We start from the raw sequence: 17,552 nt of genomic DNA on the forward strand, positions 1-17,552 counted from the left end.
CCTAAGCAGCAAAACTGAGCTATCTTCCTTTCATGTAAACTATACTAGTAGCCAGAAGTTTATTGGTATTGAAATTCCAAACCTTAGGTTTTCTTTCATTATACTAGGATATTTAAGAAAAATTGAGTAAAACTTGAAAGACATTAAACAAAGAAGTTTATATTTGAGAATAAGTTATATTTTCCTTCCACCAAAAAATAGACATGATCTTTGTCATTTCATTTAAAAGACTACTAATGTACTGCCACTTTCTCCTCCCAGAATCCCTTGGGTTAGTAAATTGATAACTAGGATGTTTACTGATTGCTGCAAGAATGGCAGTGGGTTCTGCATCATAAGCTTTTTAAACACTATTAATAATCCACTTGATTGCATGAAAAACACTGCCTTTTAACAGTGAGGTGGATTGTCTGAATTTTCTGCTTTTGTCTGGGCCATAGTATCATTATTCAAATGGATAATTTATTTCTTAATGTAAATAATAAAAGACTTTAATTTATTGTTGAGGAAACAAACGTGAGTATCTCATTGTTAGTATATTAGATTGATGAAAAGTAAAGAGCTTCTTACTTGCTTTATAAATATTCTGAAAGGGATTATTTGACTAATATGACTTCCCCCCTGAATGATTCAGGAAGGAACGATAAGCAGGGATGTTTTATTTCTCACTTATTCCACTACTAGTGAAGATTAATTTTAAATTTATCTGTCTTCCTGTCTAATATGTGATGGCTTTAAGGGGTGGGGAAAGACAGCTCTCAGACTGAGTAAGGCCTGTGAAGTCATTTGGTTTGACTGTGCCAAGGCAGGCACAGGTGGGCCTTAAAATTCAATAAACCTATAGCAGGCTAATTTTTAAGTTGATAATAATTTTGTATGGCCTGTGAATGATGTTACAGATATCCAGATGGCCCTTGGCAGAAATAGATTTACCACCCCTGCAAGTTAAGCAGTCACTTGTCACTCTGTTCTTAGGACAGTGCAGCTTTTTACTCCAGATTATTATTATGTTTTAAATAGGATGAAGCGAGTGTTCCTGACAGCAGTTCAGCTGACCTATTACACTGGACCACTGCTACCACCATGAAAGTCCTTTCCAACACCACGACCACCACCAAGGCTATGCTGCAGGCTGTTAGCGATGGGCAGTGGTGGAAGAAGTCTCTAGCTTACCTTCGGCCCCTCCAGGTAAGCCATGTAGCTTTCTGATAAAATCAGTTGTGTGATTTATACCAATTTTTAGCATTGCTCTTCATTGTTGCACCATTATCTTCTGTAGATCTTTAAAATAATCTCTTAAATATAGGGACCCTATCGGTAGAAAATGAATAATTTATTCTCATAGAATGTAATGTAAGTCATGGAGAACTTGTGATGGACACTATGTATATTTAGGTTATAAGTGTTGACATTTTTGCTATATATGAGAGAATGTCAAAGGTTTGTAAAACAATGGGTTAAAAGAAATTTATTTTGGGGGCTGGTGCTGTGGCACAGAGGGTTAAAGCCTTGTCCTGCAGTGCCAGCATCCCATATAGGTGCCAGTTCAAGTCCTGGCTGCTCCACTTCTGATCCAGCTCTCTGCTATGGCCTGGGAAAGCAGTGGGAGATGGCTCAAGTCCTTGAGCCCCTGCACCCGTGTGGGAGACCTGGAAGAAGCTTCTGACTCCTGGCTTTGGATTGGCACAGCCCTGGCTGTTAAAGCCATTTGGGGACTGAAGCAGCAGATGGAAGATCAGTCAATCTCTCTCTCTCTCTCTCTCTCTCTCTCTCTCACTCTGCCTTTCAAGTAAATAAATTTAAAAGAAATTTATTTTGGTACAAAAAAATGTTGAAATCCATGCGTAGTGTTTTCATAGTACTTATTTTTCATGTACTGTTTGAAGATCCCTCTTTTGTCTACACAAAAGTTGAGGGAGAGTGTTAGGAGCCAGCCTGGGCACTCTGAAGAAAGAACAGTTTAACAGATTCCTGCTTTCATACTGTATGTAAAGGTCAGAACAAGCAGGAGAGAAAATGATTTCTTAGCCCGTAGTTCCCTGCTTTTTTCTCTGCATTCTCGTGTTGCAGTCCTTTGGTCTCATAATGGAAAATACAGAAGGAAAAGAAACATGCCTGTTGATCAGTTTATAGTTTGCTGCAAGTGATCATGGCGTGTCTTCTTTGATTCATTCAACACATACTGATTCGGCATCTCCCCTGTGTTAAGGATCATGCTCATCCCTGAGGACAGAGTGGAGAGGAGCTTTGCATAATTTCCTTCCTTTCTGGAACTTACATTGCAGATGGGAGCACAAAGGAAACAAAACGTGTGTGTGCTTTCGGGCTGGCGGGTGGTGATGAGTCCGTGCTGATGATGATACAAGGAAAGTGACTCATGAATGCTACTTGGGATTTGGAGAAGGAGGTGAAGGTTAACATAAAGGAATCCCTTGAAGCAGAAGTAGCATTGAGGAAAGAGAACAAACTACAAGGCTTACGGGGAGAACATGTGCACCATCTTCCTGGAGGATAAAGGGGGCCACTGTTGTTTGTACAGAGTGAATAGTAGGGGAGAATGGCGGGACATGAAATCTGAGGGCTGGTGGAGATGCAGGCGCTGAGAGCCTTACACGAACTGTAATAACCACTGTGGATTTTGAAGCATTTAGGCAGTGAATTTATATAATCCAACTATACTTTTTTTTAAGGATTTATTATTTATTTATTTGAAAAGTAGAGTTAGGGAGAGACAGAGAGAGAGAAAGGGAAGGATCTTTCATCTGCTGGTTCAAACCCCACATGGCTACAATGGCCAGAGCTGGGCCAGACTGAAACCAGGAATCTGGATTTTCATCCAGGTCTCACATGTTGATGCAGGGCTTCAAGGACCTGGACCATCCTCTGCTGTTTCCCCAGGCACATTCACAGGGAGCTGGATTGTAAGCGGAGCAGCTGGGACTTGAACTGGTGTCCATATGGGATGCTGGTTTGTAAGTAGCGGCTTAACCCCCGGTGGTACCAAACCGGGCCCCCAACTTTACTTTTAATAGCATGATTCAGCTGCCATGTGGAGAACTGGCTTTATGGAGTCAGAAGTCAGGGTACAAGGCAGTGTGATCTCTGATCTAACATTCCAGATGAGAGATGGTGGTGGTTTGGACCAGCATAACTGTGAAGAAAGTGAGAAATGGTTGGTTTGGGAATGTATTTTATGGATCTGCTGATGGTTTGGATTTGGGACACGTAAGAAAGAAGGGACCTAAGAGTAATGGTCCAAACAGTTGGGTGAATGGAGATGTCAGTTTCTTAGATGCTGTGCTCTGGGGAATGTCTGTATGTTTATTGCGTGTATCACACTGGATCACTTGTTTGTATTTTTTTACTGTCTTATCTGATGTTTTGAGGATGTGTGTCTTAGGTAGAATTTTGAACATTGTGCATGATCTTCATTTGCAGCAGTGACTTCACTATTTGCTTAACCTTTGCTTGCTATAAATTAGTGCCCCGGAAACTGAGGAGAAATGGGTGATTTTTATTTGGCTTTTAGGGAGGAGTCTTACAGTCACTTCAGAAGGGTAAAAGATAAAGATAATTACTGTGTGTGGGACACCAAAGTATTTGTTAGTCAGGAATGCTTATAGCAAATCTTAAAGGCATGTGTAAGGGTCCCAGTGGTGCAGAATATGGGGACAGCAAAAGGGGTACAGTTAGATCATCTTGCTTCAGTATGGCAAGGAATTAGCAGGTAAAGTCTGAGTTGGTCCTGGATGGAAAGGTAGAATCTAACCAGGTAGTCGGTATGACAGAATCGTGAGAGAAAGGCATAGAAGCTGGCAGGAAGATGAAGTATGTAAGCTTGGTTGGAGTGGAGAATGTTAGCTCACACATAGTAACATTAACACAACATTTGTCATAGTTTATAGTATTGGCTGTTCAGAACTACTAGAGATTTTTGAGCAGGGGAACAATACATACACCATGATATTTTAGGAGAGTTCCTTTGTGGCATGTAAAGCTCACTATGCACATGAAACATTGCTTCAGTGTTTCAAATTCATTGATGTCAAAGTGACTGGGAAAATCAAAAGGCTACACAGGGCAGGGCAGGGTTGTTCTTATGCTCATTGCTGGTATCCATGTCACTCTTGACACACTCTATGTCACAGAAATCTATCTATCTATATAAAATATACATAATTATATATATAAATATAAATATGTATAATATAAAGATTTTATTTATATATTTGAGGGTCAGAGCTATAGACAGAGAGAAATAGAGACAGAGAGAGAGGTCTTCCACTCCCCGATTCACTCCCCAAATGACTAAGATGGGCAGCGCTGGGTGGATCTGAGACAGGAGCCAGGAGCCTCCTCCAGGTGTCTCACATGGGTACAGGGGCCCAAGCGCTTGGGCCATCTTCCACTGCCTTCCCAGGGCACAGTCAGAGAGCTGGATAGGAAGAGGAGCGGCTGGGACACGAACCGGCACCCATATAGGATGCTGGTGCACAGCAGAGGTTTAGCCCACTGTGCCTGCTGGGCCTCAGCGCTGGCCCGTGGAATCTGTCTTCCCTCTCTTGTCCCTGCCTCCGCTCTGGTCCTCTCCCTTTCCGTGCTCTTTTGTTTTTATTTACTGTTCTTCACTTTGTTCTGTTTAGGGACAAGAATTTGGTGGTGCCTATCAAATTGGAACTGTGGCCAATGAAGACCTAGAAAAACAAGGGTGTCATCCTTTTTATGAGTCAGTCATCTCCAATCCCTTTGTCTCTGAGGTAAGGACAGTGTGCCTAAGCAAATAGGTTTTTCTGTTATGCTGTATAGACAGCATAGACAAACATCAGAATTTTCCTGAAAATGTATTTCTTTTGGTTCTTAACTCACGTTATTCATTGGTTTTACATTTTCTTCATATATATTATGACATTATGAAATTAAAATTCATTTAAAATTTTCTATAAAGTAATATGTCTTAGTAACTGAGAAATTGTTATTAAGTCACAGAAGACAGAGTTCAGTATTTCTGTTTTCTAAGAGTATGTTAGCTGGAACAACAACAACAAGCTTATACCGTGCTAAGTAGAGAAACTGCTTTTTTATCTAGTCCGGAGTGACCTATGATGCCTATCAGCACATCCCAGATGAAAGTTTTGCAGAAATATTGCTGAGAACTGGTAAATTGGCAGAGGGGAAAACTGAAGGAGAAGTCTTTCCAACTACAGAAGGTAAGAAAGAAGGCTGTACTCATGTTAAAAGAATTATAACTGGCCGGCGCCGCGGCTCACTAGGCTAATCCTCCGCCTAGCGGCGCCGGCACACCGGGTTCTAGTCCCGGTCGGGGTGCCTGATTCTGTCCCGGTTGCCCCTCTTCCAGGCCAGCTCTCTGCTGTGGCCAGGGAGTGCAGTGGAGGATGGCCCAAGTGCTTGGGCCCTGCACCCCATGGGAGACCAGGAGAAGCACCTGGCTCCTGCCATCGGATCAGCGCGGTGCGCTGGCCGCGGCGCGCTGGCTGCGGCAGCCATTGGAGGGTGAACCAACGGCAAAAGGAAGACCTTTCTCTCTCTCTCTCACTGTCCACTCTGCCTGTCAAAAAAAAAAAAAAAAAAAAAGAATTATAACTAAGATTGTATGAAAGGGGTGGGCATTTAGCCTAACAGTTAAGGTACTAGTTAGGATGCCTGAATTCCATGCTGGGTTCAGTTCGCAGCTTCAGCTCCTGATCCCAGTTTCCTGCTAATGTGGATTCTGGGAGGCAGCTTTGATGGCCCAGGAAGTTAGGTTTCTTCTACCCATGTGGGAGACTTGAGGTGTGTTCTTGGCTGCTGTCTTCTACCTGACCCAGCCCCGGCCATTGTGGACATTTAAGGAGTAAACTAGCAGGTGGGAGCTTTCTCTCTCAAATAGGTAAATAAAATACTAAAAAAGAAGAAAATGTATGAATGAGTGAGTTAGAGAAAAAGTAATGAAATTTTCAGTAAGTTTGAATAATCTAACTGGATGCCTTCATTCATTCATTCTTACATTCATTCGTCTACCTCCTCAAATTATTTGAATACTTTTGGGAAATCCTGCAAGATGTTGGCATAGGCAAACAGTTCATGGGAAAGACCTCAGAAGCACAGGCAATCGAAGCCAAAATTGAAAAATGGGATTACATCAAATTGAGAAGCTTCTACACTGCAAAAGAAACACTCAGCAAAGTGAAGAGGCAACTGACAGAGTTGCAGAAATTATTTGCAAACTATGAAACTGATAAATGATTAATATCCAGTATCTATAAATAGCTCAAGAAATTCAGCAACAATAAAACAAACAACCCAGTTAAGAAATGTGCAAAGGGTTTAAACAGGCATTTTTCAAAAGAGGAAATCCAAATGGCCAACAGACACATGCAGAAATGCTCAGGATCATTAACCATCAGGGAATGCAAATCAAAACCACAATGATGTTTCATGTCACCCATTAGAATGGCTCTCATACAGAAATTAACAAATAAAAAATGCTGGTGAAAATGTGAAGAAAAAAGGTACCCTAATCCACTGTTGGTGGGAATGTAAACTGGTACAGCCACTATGTAAGACAATATGGAGATAGATCAGAAATATGAATATAGGCCTACCATATGACCCAGCCATCCCACTCCTGGGAATTTACTCAAGGGTAATGAAGTCAGCATTTGAGAGAGTTATCTATACCCCCATATTTATTGCAGCTCAATTCTAAATAGCTAAGATATGGAATCAACACAAATGTCTGTTAACTGAAGATTGGATAAAGAAATATGGGATATGTAGACAATGAGAAACCAGGAAGTGGTAAAAAGAAATGAAATCCAGTCATTTGCAACAAAATGGAGTACTCTTTAAAACATCATATGTAGTGAAATAAGCCAGTCCCTGTCTCTCCCCCTCTTCGTGGAGGAACGACACAGGACCCTGCGTTGTTCTTTTGTCTGCTCGGCCCTCCCCGGGTTTGCTGCTGGTTCTTCCCGGGTTGGCTACCGTCCCTTCCACCTCCGTGGAAGGGCGGTTCCCCCTGCCACTTTCCCCACTTCCGCGGGGGAGCGGCACACCGCTGGCCGGCTCTCTCGGGGGCTGCACAGGTGTTCCTTCAGATAGATGTTCCTGGTGCATGTTGTCTCTCTCCTCCTTTATAGTCCTCTTCCACCAATCCCAACTCTGCTACCCACATGCCGAGTACGCTGCTCTCCTCCAATCAGGAGCAGCTCCTGCAGCTTGTCAAGTTGGTGAGAGGCAGCTGTGTAGAAGCTGTTTCCTCCTCTCCCAGCGCCATATTGTGGGAGAGCAGATGCATAGAATAAGTCTTAATTCCAGTAACTTAGTCTAGTCCGAGCTGCTCCCAGTTGCTCCCCACAAGTCCCAAAAGGCAAATACTGTATGTTCTCCCTGGTGTGTGATAACTAATAGAGCACCTAAAAGGTAATCTATAGAAATGAAATGGACACACGATGTGATGACTTTGAACAGCCCTTGTCTTGACTGTTGAGGAACATTTTTTTTTCCCCATACTATTTATTGAACTCTTTACTTAGTTTGGAGTTACTTTTATGTGTATAAAGTTAATTGAAAGTAGATCTTAGTAACAAATAAGAATGGGAATTGGAAAGGGAGGAAGAAAGAGGATGGGAGTCCCAGTGGGAGGGTGGGTAGAGTGGGAAGAATTACCCTGTTCATAAAGTTGGATTTAGAAATGCATGAAGTTTGTACACCTTAAATAAAAGGTTCCTGGGGAAAAATAAAATAAGATATGATTCGTATCTTCAAGTTGCTAATTATGTGAAGTAGTTTTCGTGTTGAATGGTATAAAGTGCTTTCCTGCTTTTATTCTCCATACAATGTAGGTCTATATTTGAACATGACAGTTTCTTACATGGTGGCATATTTTTCTGTAAATAATTTTTTAAAAAGAAATAAATGTATTCAAGTTTATCCAAGACAGCCTGACATTTATACTTTTTTTTCTTCCCCCTTTTTACTTATTTTCACAATTCTATAGTAGGATTCTTCATTCTTTTACCTGCATCTCTCTCTCGGCTCTTAATGAACATCCAGTGATTCAGAGGCAGCTCCAGGTAATTTGTCCATGCTCTAGGCAACGGTAGGGAGGAAAGGAGGGGGAGAAACAGTTTTCTTGGAATTTCCATCTATAACTTCAACTTAGTACTGGCCATTGTTATTATCAGTATGCCTGGACAGTGCTATCTGCTAATTAAGCACATTGCTGTGTGGCGTGAAATTTAGGAAGTGCACTTAAGGCATAGAATTGCCGTTTCATTCCCAAACCTGATACCTTAATTTTTACAGAATTCCTTTCTTTCTGTCAATTTTTATATGCAATTGGGAAGAAGAGAGGCAGATGATAATTTCCTGTACATTATGCAGGTCCCTGACATATTGGGAATTTTTTCTAGGAGCATTTTTTTTTTTTTTTCACTTTTGTGGTGCATGCTTTTCTATATTTGTCATTCTCTAATAAAAGAGACTTTTATCTCACAGTTACCAACATATTTATGTTTCCTTTTTTTTTCCAAAAAGCTGTTAACTCCATGGTAGATTTTATAGTTGGTAACATATGTGAAGGATGTTGTGATATTGCTTTCCCTTTGTTTAGTGATTGTGTCTGCCTTTTTTCTTCTCTGCATTCAGTTGCCCATGGATTAAACATAATTGTTTATCAGTTTGTACAGACAAAATTGTGACCTTAGGAAAATACTGGGTCAGATGGGAGAGTATCACTTTTTGATTGGCACAATAATCAACTGAAATAATGAGAACATTTGCAAACGTTGGTTTTTACAGTATTTTTATTATTTATCTTATGAAGAATATGTGTATGATTTTTAAAAAATTCACTCAAGAGGTGCGCCTTACAAAGAGGCAAAATAATGGAAACACATAGTTAATGGCCTGAAAGATAGATCCTCTCAAGCTGATTCCTCAGTTTGTTTTGGCTTCTGATATTTACCAGAGCTGTTTTTAGAGAAACATTTCTGCACAAGGCCCTGGCATGGCACATATTTCCAGATTACCAGGCATCCCTTTTTCTTTTTTTATGTAATTTTTATCAGATTCAATATAGTTTGTAGATACAGTTCTAAGAACGTAGTAATAGTCTCTTCCTTCTCTCTCCCTCCTCCCTCCTGCCTTTTCACTTGCTCTCTTTCTCTTCTTTTCTTTCTTTCTCTTTAGATTTTGAGATTACATATTTTTCATTTACATTACCATCGGAGGCTTAATGATTCACCAGATAAGAAGTTTAATAAGTATTAAGCAAGACGATCCTAGTTTAGCGGGAATATAGGAAAGTGCTGTAAAAATAATCAAATGTAAAGATGATCATTTCACATTTATATGGTAAATTTTAAAATAATCACAGATCATTGAAATCATAGTAGTATAGCATTTTTTTTTTTGGCAGGGGGAGAGAGAGAGAGAAAGAGAGAAAGAGAGAGAGAAAGGCCTTCCTTTTCTGCTGGTTCACCCCCCAATGGCCGCTGCGGTGGGCGCACCATGCTGATCTGAAGCCATGAGCCAGGTGCTTCCTCCTGGTCTCCCATGCGGGTGCAGGGCCCAAGCACTTGGGCTATCCTTCACATCCCTCCTGGGCCACAGCAGAGAGCTGGACTGGAAGAGGAGCAACCGGGACAGAATCCAGCGCCCCGACCGGGACTAGAACCCGGGTTCCGGTGCTGCAGATGGAGGATTAGCCTATTGAGCTGTGGCGCCGGCCAGTAGTATAACATTCTTAAACATTGGTGTGACAAAAGTGTAAAACAAAGATTTATGGGGCCGGTGCTATGGCACAGCAGGTTAAAGCCCTGGCCTGAACTGCTGGCATCCCATATGGGTGCCATTCTAGTCCTGGCTGCTCCTATTCCTATCCAGCTCTCTGCTATGGCCCGGGAAAGCAGTAGAAGAGGGCCCACGTCCTTGGGCCCCTGCACCCACGTGGGAGACCCAGAAGAAGCTCCTGGCTCCTGGCTTCTGGCTTCAGCCTGGCTCAGCCTCAGCCATTAGGACCATCTGAGGAGTGAACCAGCAGATGCAAGTCTCTCTCTTTCTCTGTCTCTCTCTCTGCCTCTGACTCTCCTTCTCTGTCTGTGTAACTCTGACTTTCAAATAAATAAATAAATCTTTTTTTTTTAAAAAAAAAAAAACAAGTTTTACAAAGCCATGTTTACAACAAAACCTATACACACAGGCATTTCTGTCTTTTATTTTTGTTTTTTGATTTTTAAAAAATTTTTATCTTCCACCATATAAGGCATAGCATGTTGTATCCTGCTTATTTCACTCAACATGATGTCCTCCATTTGCATCCAGTTTGATGCACATGGTCAGTTTTCATTCTTTTTTATGGCTGAATAATAACCCATTATGTATGTATGCCACATTTTCTTTGTGTATTTGTGTGAAGATGGACACCTTGGTTGATTCTGTATTTTGGCTGTTGTGAACCTTGCTGGTGGTGCAGGGATCTCTTTGTTACAGTGCATTCATGCCTTTTGGGTATGTACTCAGTATACTCAGTAGTGGGATTGCTGGGTCATATAGCAAGTATATTTCTAGGTTTTTTTTTTTTTTCCTTTTTAAAGATGTATTTATTTATTTGAAAGGCAGTGTTACACAGAGGCAGAGGCAGAGAGAGGTCTCCCATCTGCTAGTTAACTCCTCAAATGGGCTCAATGACTGGAGCTGGGTTGATCCGAAGCCAGGAGCTTCTTCTAGGTCTCCCATGTGGGTGCAGGGGCCCAAGGACTTGGGCCATCTTCTACTGCTTTCCTGGGCCACAGCAGAGAGCTGGATTGGGAGAGGAGCAGCTGGGACTTGAACCAGTGCCCATCTGGAAGCTGGCACTGCAGGCAGTGGCTTTACCTGCCTGCCACAGTGCTGGCCCCTATTTCTAGTTTTTAAAGAAATTTTCACACTATTTTCCACAGTGGCTGCGCTAATTTCAGTTCCACCTACAGAGTATAAGTGTTATCCTTTCTCCATATCCTCACTAGCATTTGTTACTCTCTGTGTTTTGGATTTTAGACTTTCTGACAAGGGTGAGGCGATATCTCGTTATGGATTTGGTATGCATTTCTTTCATGGCTAGTGATGTTGAGCATTTTTTCATGTATTTGCTAGCCATTTGTATTTCTTCTTTTTTTTATTTCTTTTTTTTTAACTTTTATTTAATGACTATAAATTTCCAAAGTACAGAATATGGATTACAATGGCTTCCCCCCCGTAACGTCCCTCCAACCCACAACCCTCCCCTTATCCACTCCCTCTCCCCTTCCATTCACATCAAGATTCATTTTCGATTCTCTTTATATACAGAAGATCAGTTTAGCATACATTAAGTAAAGATTTCAACAGTTTGCTCCCACACAGAAACATAAAGTGAAAATTACTGTTTGAGTACTAGTTATAGCATTAAATCGCCATGTACAGCACACTAAGGACAGAGATCCTACATGAGGAGTAAGTGCAGAGTGACTCCTGTTGTTGACTTACCAAATTGACACTCTTGTTGATGGCATCAGTAATCTCCCTAGGCTCTTGTCATGAGCTGCCAAGGCTATGGAAGCCCCCTGAGTTCACTGACTCTGATTGTATTTAGACAAGGCCATGGTCAAAGTGGATGTTCTCTCCTCCCTTCAGAGAAAGGTACCTCCTTCTTTGATGACCCATTCTTTCCACTGGGATCTCACTCGCGGAGATCTTTCATTTAGGTTTTTTTTCCCCCCCAGAGTGTTTTGGCTTTCCATGCCTGAAATACTCTCATGGGCATTTCAGCCGGATCCGCGTGCCTTAAGGGCTGATTCTGAGGCCAGAGTGCTGTTAGGACATCTGCCATTCTATGGGTCTGCTGTGTATCTCACTTCCCATGTTGGATCGTTCTCTCCCCTTTTTATTCTATCAGCTAGTATTTGCAGACACTATTCTTGTTTATGTGATCCCTTTGGTTCTTTCTTAGTCCTATCATTATGATCAATTGTGAACCGAAATTGATCACTGGGACTAGTGAGATGGCATTGGTACATGCCACCTCGATGGGATTGAATTGGAATCCCCTGGTATGTTTCTAACTCTACGTTTGAGGTAAGTCAGCTTGAGCATGTCCCGAATTGCACATCTCTTCCCTCTCTTATTCCCACTCTTATATTTAACAGTGATCACTTTTCAGTTAAGTTTCAGCACTTAAGAAGAATTGTGTATTGATTACAGTATTCAACCAAAAGTATTAAGTAGAACAAACAAAAAAAAATACTAAGAGGGATAACATATTAAGCTGCTCATCAACAGTCAGGGTGAGGGCTGATCAAGTCACCGTTTCTCATAGTGTTCATTTCACTTTAACAGGTTTCCTTTTTGGTGCTCAGTTAGTTGTCACCTATCAAGGAGAACATGTGGTATTTGTCCCTTTGGGATTGGCTTATTTCACTCAACATAATGTTTTCCAAATTCCTAACAGGGATCACTTTTCAGTTAAAATTTAAACACCTAAGAATAATTGTGTGTTAATTACAGAGTTCAACCAGTAGTACTAGAACAAAAAAGAATACTGAAATGGATAAAGTATTACATTGTACATCAACCGTCAGGACAAGAGCTGATCAAGTCACTGTTTCTCACACTGTGCATTTCACTTCAACAAGTTTCCCCTTTGGTGCTCAGTTAGTTGTCGCCAATCAGGGAGAACGTGATATTTGTCCCTTTGGGACTGGCTTAAATCACTCAGCATGATGTTTTCCAAATTCCTCCTTCTTGTTGCAAATGACCGGGTTTCGTTGTTTTTGACTGCTGTATAGTATTCTATAGAGTACATGTATTTCTTCTTTAGACAACTGTCTGTTGAGGTGCTTTTCCTATTTCTTAATTGGATTGTTTATTTTTTGTTGGTTTTTTAAGTTGCTGATATATTCTGGATATTAATCCATTGTTGGATAGGTGGTTTCCAAATATTTTTTTCCTATGATGTTGTATATATCTTCACTCTGTTGATTGTTTCCTTTGCTGTGCCGAAGCTTCTGAGTTTGATATAGTACCTTTGTTCAGTTTTGCTTTTGGTAAGCCTCCCCCCCCCCCCCCGCCTTTTCCACAGTCTTCAAGTACTCCACCTTTGAAGTACTTGGTGACCAAATGTTGGGACATCAGGCTGTGTTTGAAATATGAAGCAAATTGAGAGATTTTCTTGAGCTCCATGTAGTGGGGTCAGCATACTTGATGGTAACTTGGGGAATCATTCTTCCCCCTCTATCCATGCACTTGTTACTCATTGAAGAAATGGTTCTGGAACCACTTGTGTGCTTTGCACTATCTTCAGATCTTAAATCCCAAGTTGAAGCAGAAGGTGTCCCTGTCTTCAGAGAGCTTTCTGTGGAGATGGGATGACAGAAAAATTGGTATGTGGTAAGGACTGTGACAGTCATTGGGATTCCAGATGGATGATAACTGCGGAAGAAGGTGTTGTGAAGAGGTTTCCTGCCTTTGGAGGATGAATAAGAGTTCGCTAGATGAGGAAAGAGAGAAACTTGAGAAGGGAGGTGAATTAGTGCATATTTTGTGGAGAGACAATAAAATTCACAGAAGCAAGGAAAATAACGCGTGAGTTTCTAATGATTTGTAAGTTATTCTAATGCTTGGAGTAAAGGGAATCCATGAGCAACCAGTGAAGAAATAAGGCAACAGTGGGCTGAACAGAAAGGTGAGGCCTGTGTGCTGTGTTAAACATTTTCTATTTTTTTATGATACCTAAATGTATTTTATTTGCATTAAATTCTTGTAAGCTATACAATTTCATTTTTATTTAATTTTTAATTTTATTTAACTTATACAAGTTTCTTGTATTTCATACATGGAGATTTAGGAACATAGTGGTACTTCCTAACCTGAACCCCCTACTAAAAGGTTTAGGAATTTTAAGATACAAATTTTTCCACATCTCTTTTCTTTCATTTCCTCATCTATAAAACCAGTGTACCATCTTGGCTGTTGGTTCACCGGGCTGCTGCTCTCCGGTGATGCCGTGTTCTTGGCCCCTTTGCTTGGTTATTCCCCAATCTTCCTTGCTACCACCTTGCAATTAAGTCAGTCCAGTTATGGTTTCACCTTGTTTGGAAGATTTGTGTCTGTATTATTTACCCTGAATATGTACTAGAATCAATTAAGGGGTTTTTGAGAAACCACTGTAGACTATTTGTTTTAGCATCTCTATATTTGGGCCTATGCAGCAAATGCTTTTTCCAGTATCTCAGGCCATTCCATGGTGAAGCCATACTTAAGGCTATTTGGGAAGTTTCATTTAAGCTATATCCATTCTTCCAACTCCTGATACTTGCTCTGTAGCCTGTCACCTGGCAGCAAAGAGAAAGCCACCTACCACTTTCATTTCTGTGTCTGGGTTCTTCTACTTGGGGCTTAAATTCCAAGTGCCGTATCTGTTTCTAGCAAATATTCTAGAACTTCGAAGATTTTCTTCAAGGTGGGTGCAAAAATCAATGTGTCTTCATAATGAAGAGAGGAAGTATGTTGTGTGTGTGTGTCAGTCACTGAGCCAGCGCACTGAGCGTGTACTCTTGGATAATCCGAATCCCAGGGTGGATACCGATTTATCCAGTATCTGTGTGATTTTGGAGAGAAAGGTTTTCCATCCACTGGTTCACTCCCCAAGTGGCCAATGGCCAGAGCTTAGCTGATTTGAAAGCAGGAGCCAGGAGCTTCTTCCCGGTCTCCCACATAGGTGCAGTAGCCCAGACACTTGGGCCATCTTCTACTGCTTTCCCATGCCATAGCAGACAGGTGGATCAGAAGAGGAGCAGCCGAGACATGAACTGGTACCCATATGGGATGCTCACTTCACGGGTGAGGCTTAGCCTATGACCACATGGAGCCAGATCCCTGACTATCCTCTTTGAAAATGTGGTGTGCATGCCCAGGCTGAGAAGTTTTCATATGTGGACTTCTTTTCTACTTTAAGAATTCTGGAGTCTCAGTGTGGGCTGCTAAGAAAGTTTATTTATTTTTATTTTTTTGTAACTGTAAAGCTGTATAGTTCTGTATACATTCTGACAGACTTACTTCTAAGAGTACAGCTAAAAGCTTACTGTGAAACCCCAAATCCCATTAAGCTATGTGGTAATAATGCTATTTTAAGTGTTAAAGTGATTATATTGAGTGCTAAATTGATCATATAGATAGGTTTAAGCATTAAAGGTATGATATAAATAAGATCAAGTGTCTGGTAATAACTATCGATAGAATTAAAAAGGAGAAAATGTTCTAACATGGGAAGCAGTCCATACAGCAGACTCATAAAATAATAATTGCTCTAAATAGCACTCTGACCTCAGAATCAGCCTTAAGGCATTCTGATGTGGCTGAAAAGCCCATGAGAGCATTTCAGGCATGGAAAGCCAAGACACTGTTCTCCCCCCCTACCCCCAAAAAATGTCCTACATAAATGATCTCTTTGAGTGAGACCCCATTGGAAAGAATGGGCCATCAAAGAAGGATGTACTGTTTTTCTCTCAAGGGAGGAGAGTACTACCACTTTGCTTATGGCCTTGTGGAAATACTGACAGAGACTATGGACTCAAAAGGCTTCCATAGCCTTGGCAGCTCATGTCAAGGGCCTCGGGTGGTCACTGACGTAGTAGATAAGAGTATTAATTGTTAAATTAACAACAGGAGTTACTGTGTACTAATTCCCCATGCAGGATCTGTCCTCAATGAGTTGTACTATGAAAATTAATTGTAATATTTGTTCTCAGTTTTTTATATTGTGTGTGTGTGTTTGCAAATTGTTGAAATCGTTGTACTTATGAAATTTATACTCATTAAATAAAACATTTCTTAAAGCATTCTGGAGTTTCAGTGTGGGTTGCTAAGAATTTTTTTTTTTTTTTTTTTTGGACAGGCAGATTTAGACATTGAGAGAGACAGACAGAGAGAAAGGTCTTCCTTTTCCGTTGTTTCATCCCCCAAGTGGCTGCTATGGCCGGCGTGCTGCACCAATCCAAAGCCAGGAGCTAGGTGCTTCCTCCTGATCTCCCATGTGGGTGCAGGGCCCAAGCACTTGGGCCATCCTTCACTGCCCTCCTGGGCCACAGCAGAGAGCTAGACTGGAAGAGGAGCAACCAGGACTGAATTCGGCACCCCAACTGGCACTAGAACCCGGGGTACCGGCGCCGTAGGCAGAGAATTAGCCAAGTGAACTGCAGTGCCGGGCAGTTTTCTCTTTTTTAAAGATTTATTTATTTATTTGAAAGGTAGAGTTACAGAGAGGCAGAGAGAGAAAGTCTTCCATCCGCTGGTTCACTCCCCTAATGGCTATAGCTGGGCAAATCTGAAGCCAGGAGCCTGGAGCGTCTTCAGGTCTTTGGGTGCAGGGGCCCAAGGACTTGGGCCATCTTCTATTGCCTTCCCAGACCTTAGCAGAGAGCTAGATCAGAAGTGGAGCAGCCAGGACTCGAACCAGCACCATATGGGATGCCAGCTCCATAGGGGATGGCTTTACCCACTATGCCACAGCACCAGCCCCTCTAAGAGTTTTGATACTCAAGAGTGGAGTAGGGGCCTACTACCCGTTCCTAGAGCTCATGTCCTTGAACAATTCATTTGCTGGTTAAGAGGGTCTGGACTAGGCTTTTGATGTTGTAGAGACTTACGAGCTGTGATGATCTTGTGTGGCAGATCAGGGATGGCAAGGGTTAACTTCCACAGTTATTATGTTAGGGATTAGGGAAGAAATAGGATTTCTTTCAAACTATGTTAGGGATTAGGGAAGAAATAGGATTTCTTTCAAACTGGAATTTTTTGGAGCGTGGTGTCCTGGATATCTGTGATTCTCCCAGTCTTGGGTGAGCTGACGCTGTCAGGGGCTTTGTGGCCAGAACCTCAGCTAGGTGAGTGCTGTGAACGAGGCGAGGCATATTAGCTTGTCCAGAGTTCCTTTCAGCACAGCCCCTTTGGGAAAGAAGTAACGGACAGGTTCTTGAGCATTTGACACAGTTCCCAGAGCGTATTGTTCTTTCTTTCCACCACCCCCAACCTTTTATTAAGCAAACTTACATTTAATATTTAAGTAGAAAAAATTTTACACCGAATTCTCAAATACCCTCACATAGAAGCTACACTTAACATTTTATCATACTTTCTTGTGTGTCTCCACCTCTTGCTTCATCATCCAAATCTAATGTATTGTTTGATATTTTTAAAAAGGTTTATTTATGTCAAAGGCAGAGTTAGAGAGAGAGAGAGGTAAGAGAGCAAGATCTTCCATTTGCTGGTTCAATTCCAAAATGGCCACAATGGCCAGAGCTGTAACTTTCTGAAACCAGAAGCCAGAAGCTTCTTCTGGCTTTCTACATGGGTTCAGGGGTCCAAGGACTTGGGCCATCTTTTGCTACTTTCCAGGTGCATTAACAGGGAGCTTGAACCAGCAACCATATGGGATGCTGGCTGTAGGCAGTGACTTCACCACATTGCTGGCCCCTATTTTTTTGATAAATTTTAAAGTAAGGGCAGGGGATATTAGTATATTTCACCCTTTGACC

The 17,552-nt window shown here is 41.5% G+C and overlaps 1 protein-coding gene across 2 annotated transcripts in view; it reads left to right on the top strand.

The window, feature by feature from the left end:
- Positions 1-17,552, top strand: part of NBAS (NBAS subunit of NRZ tethering complex) — a 459,817-nt gene that overhangs the window by 265,199 nt on the left and 177,066 nt on the right. For both annotated transcript variants that reach the window (XM_070069748.2, XM_089327834.1), the window contains 3 exons: positions 1,021-1,188; positions 4,644-4,757; positions 5,087-5,207. In XM_070069748.2, coding sequence (XP_069925849.2) covers positions 1,021-1,188; positions 4,644-4,757; positions 5,087-5,207 — 403 coding nt within the window. The remainder of the gene's footprint in view (positions 1-1,020; positions 1,189-4,643; positions 4,758-5,086; positions 5,208-17,552) is intronic.

This window comes from Oryctolagus cuniculus, chromosome 2 (genome assembly GCF_051225735.1).
Source record: "Oryctolagus cuniculus isolate XC-2025 breed Fujian yellow rabbit chromosome 2, ASM5122573v1, whole genome shotgun sequence".
NCBI classification, from domain to species: domain Eukaryota; kingdom Metazoa; phylum Chordata; class Mammalia; order Lagomorpha; family Leporidae; genus Oryctolagus; species Oryctolagus cuniculus.